The sequence below is a fragment of the Liolophura sinensis genome, chromosome 10, assembly GCF_032854445.1.
Source record: "Liolophura sinensis isolate JHLJ2023 chromosome 10, CUHK_Ljap_v2, whole genome shotgun sequence".
In the NCBI taxonomy this organism is placed as follows: domain Eukaryota; kingdom Metazoa; phylum Mollusca; class Polyplacophora; order Chitonida; family Chitonidae; genus Liolophura; species Liolophura sinensis.
This window is the reverse complement of record NC_088304.1, coordinates 21,022,321-21,026,600: the sequence shown is the minus strand read 5'-3', so window position 1 is coordinate 21,026,600 and position 4,280 is coordinate 21,022,321. Positions and strand designations below refer to the sequence as shown.

At 37.9% G+C, this 4,280-nt stretch overlaps 1 protein-coding gene across 1 annotated transcript; it reads left to right on the top strand.

The window, feature by feature from the left end:
* Positions 1-2,529: 2,529 nt before the first annotated feature.
* Positions 2,530-3,168, top strand: LOC135476992 (myogenic factor 5-like). The gene has a single exon (XM_064757140.1). The coding sequence runs from the start codon at positions 2,530-2,532 to the stop codon at positions 3,166-3,168; it is 639 nt and encodes a 212-aa protein (XP_064613210.1).
* The last annotated feature ends 1,112 nt before the right edge of the window (positions 3,169-4,280 follow it).

Sequence of the window (4,280 nt, the reverse complement as noted above, 5' to 3'; positions counted from 1 at the left end):
TTACAGGGATAAGTCGCTAATATTCTGTAACGTTACAGAATATTGCAATGTGTTGGTTTTTCGGCGGTAAAATAATGTAAAAAAACATTTATCTTGGCGTCAAAGAATTATTACCCTTGCATAAATAGGTGCTTCGAAGACCCTTACTACACCTTAAAAAAGACAGCAACATGTCGTTGGAGTTAAAATAGTGGGTATCTGTTGTAAAAAGTGAGTGTTAAGCATGAAACCCAATGTTCACAACTTGAATCCTTTAGAAATTACAAACTTGATACCAAACGTGGGGCGTTTTGATGCAAGAAGAATTTTCAAGGTTTTATCGGACTAGCCATTTTAAAGTCAATGTTGGTGACAATAGCTTGGAAATACAAAGTTTAGAGGTTGTATATGTTTAAAATGGTAAAAGAAGCATGTTATACTGACAAGACATGAGTTTAGAACGTCTGACATCATTAGTACTTGAAGGAGGCCACCGATCACCTAGTACTGAGGATACAGTACACGGGTGAGGTGTACATGAACATCAAGAAACGTAAGTTGATGGTAATAGAGGTATATAAGTTGCTTGTTCTTTCTCTTGAATTTTTTTATACCACTGTATGTGTCCATCCTTTAAATATACCATTGGAATATTGAAATAAGATAAATATAAGGTTTAATACAGGCTTATGTTCACTGAGCAGTTAATCACTGGTATACCTTATTTTCTTATGTTGCCAACCAGTAAATATAGCCCCAATGTCTAACAAATAAACACAGACATATACATGTATATCTGTATAATTTGTAGAGAGAGAAAAAAAGGTGAGTCACCTGGCTTACACATTGCATAAACTGCAATGGTCACAATAACAGCAGTAATCACATGAATTAGTGCGATAATTTTCCTATTACCAGGCGAATTATCACACTGTCGTCGCTGCTCTGCTTGTACTCTATATGCTGTAATTCTTTCATCACAAATAACAAGTTGTCAGTGTTTCTACGAAGACACAATGAATATCACAGAAAAGCACCCATTGCGGAATGGCTTTGTGACAAGTATATTATCATTCTGTAGAATAGTTCCATTCTATCTTCATAGTTATCGTGTTACGTTGAAAGTATATACAATGAAATTTGTTGAAGTCGGTAGGCTGAAATAATAAATGCTCTTAAAAAAAGACCTTTACATTATCGGTCGAACTTGAGAATTGGTTACACGGATATGATTGACTAACAATTGCCCTCATGATAAGCCAATCAATGTCCTGCTGAGCCTAGGGCTCTGCAATCTGCCTGTGTACTTTGTCCATAAAATATGATGATATTTATGTTCTCAGTATAAATTACTAGATTGCTTAGTTTTTGTCTGGATGATTTTTTAAAGAAAATACGGCATTAAAAACTAATACACGTTATGTTATACCCGTTACGATGTAAACAGCCTGAACTGATGCCATTTCTTTCGATTCAAGTGTCAATTAAAAACCACGTGTTTTCGATGTTATTGCGCTTAGTATAAACCAACTGACGGCTCAATTTTTGTTTTGCTAACTGAGTGAAGTAAATGCATGATTAAGCGTAAAACTAAAAATGCCTTCTGCAGCTACGTGCCCAGATATGACGAGTACTATGGTGCAACCCGCCTGTAATATAGCTCTCCCTATGTTTGTGATGTCTTGATTTCCAGTGACTGTCAAACTTTAGAATACCACATGCCTTCTTCCCAATCCTACCTGGTGTGTACGTACGTTACACAGAAAGTTTCTGAGTACCTTGCCAAATACCCTGGACACTCTCCTTTCCCTAAGCCATAAAAAACCGTCCAAGATAGAAGTGAAAAAGTAAACAACAATCAAATGAATAATTTCTGGCGTTTTTCTCAGCACCTTCTCTAATGGTGAAATGACTAAATTGCCTTTACGAGTTTTGATCATTTTTATCGATTATTTAAAGTGTTGGACAAAATTGTTAAATTGTGTATTCGTTCTTGAAATCAGTCACACTCTGATTGTACATTGATGAATCCAAGGCTAAAAGATCAGATAATTGAAATCAGATACCTTATAATCAGCTGAAATAACAGTCACCAGCGCACAAACTTTTATACTGAGCTGTAACATGTAGCGCTTACTGTGGACACATTGAAGATTAAGCCACATAGAGGATTGGCTGACAATAGACAATTGAAGACCCAAAGAAAGTCCAGCTGAGTCTCGGGTGGTACAATCTGCCTGTCTTTTTTGACGATACCTTTGATGTTGTGGCGACAAGACATGTATAAATGGATGCATTTCTCAGCTGAGTATCAAATGTTCTCACTTAACATAACGTAAACACCATACCTGACCCATGGATGATCACAGTTCAGCCCACTTTTTGTGGACAGAAAATGACGAAGAACTATTCCCTCAGGACAGATTTGTAACTCATTACACAGACGAAAAGTGTTGCCATCAACGGCATTTCCGTCAAAAAGAATGTTTTGCAGGAATACCAGATCAAAATGAGGATGTCTTTCACACGTGTAAACCACAAGCCTACGAGATGACGGCAGATTTTAACAGTTGGTTATTTCCTGATGAAGTCGATGGTTTTAGCTCGGATAGACAACTGCTCGATACAAATGATACTTCAAAAACAAAACACTGTGGTCGAAAGAGAAAGTCGAGTCAGTCTCCAGACAGAAACTTTAGTCGGGACAATTGCAAGACGTCGAGAGTCACTGGTCCGGAAATTGTGTCATCACTCCACCCTCCGGATTCATGGCTAGACAGATTACCTCCTGTATCTTACCCTGATAACATCTCCAATCACCTGATGCCCACATGCGGCAAAGCAAATTCTGTAGAGATTACTTGTGCACCAGATACATGTACCCAGAATGTCTCCAGTCCAACCCACGAAATAAAGTCAAGAACAAAAAGAGTCAAGAAGAGGAAGCCACAGACATCATCTCAGAGGAAAGCAGCCACGCTCAGGGAGAGAAGACGGATAGAAGGCCTGAAAGCAGCCTTCCAAAACCTCAAGGAAAATGTGCCCACGTTTACCTATGAAACAGAATTGACCAGATTGGAGACGCTCAGGTTAGCCGTCACGTATATCGGCTTCCTCTCGGACGTGCTGAATGGGCAACATCCCGACCACGTGATACTTGACGGAAAACATATTGGTGTTCCTGTGTAGCCCTAGGACCAGATGCTTTATCTATAGCACTTTGGTGGGTTTTTTTTTTTTAAATACTAAACGATATAGAAAGTGCATCTTTGTGTAACACATTGCTGTATGCATGTATAGTCGTCAGCTGATGGCAAAGTAATAGGCAAAAAAGTTTGTTATGTAATATCATGTATACCTTCTTTTGCGTTTTATTTTGAGTTTGTATTTTATGCATAAAAAGTTGTGACTATTTTGTCATGCACGAAATAAAAAACATGGTTTTGTTTACAATTGCTTTACCTCAAAACAATGTAAAATAAAGTGGCACGTTCGAATGTTTCGAGATTTGCTAATATGCTACCTATTATAGATATCATGCTCGTTTAATGATGGTTTTATTTCTAAGAAATTAAACAACCATTTAATGGACATGCAGGATAAGTCATTGACTGTGACCGTACGTATTCTGTGTTTTGCCTACACGAATTAGACAACAACAGAGTCTATAGGTGACCGAAAGGGTTCACAAAATTAAATTCAATTGGTAACTCCCTGTAAGACTTGGTGTTAACCTTCACGTGGACTCACACAGATGGCCACCGAAATGTCAGGGTCTCCGTCTCAACCAACGCTTCACGGTCGTGGCTGTAAATGTAGATTGTACAAAAATTACGTATAAGTCTCCATATACATGATAAAGATATCGCCAGCGCGTGTCTCCGTAAGCATTTCACACATGATAGATATAACACCTCGTGATTCTCTTAGGCCAGGTTCTGTTTTTTATCAAGGTTTTCAGTGTAAAACCACTTGGCCCAGTTCGATACCATTCGTTACACATGCATAGCACGTCTCTCATGGTTTACTAGTGGTAAATGTATAAATCCTAATCGGCAGACATGGCACTTACCTGACTCTGTAGATCGACTCAAATTGGACATTTAATTTTGTGACATCCGGACATATCTATTGTATTCAACAAAATATTGATCGCGCGTCTAAGTCTATTATTGTTACACTTTTGCATTTACATGCGACATATGGTTTTGTGTACGTTCAGGTAACAAATATAAATTGAATATAGACGGAAATATTTGTATTTTATCCGATAATTTGCCCGTGTCAGCTATAAAAGAATA

What these genes read in the sequence shown, in the direction of transcription:
- LOC135476992 (XM_064757140.1), top strand. Translation starts at nt 2,530, where the DNA reads ATGACGGCAGATTTTAACAGTTGGTTATTTCCTGATGAAGTCGATGGT.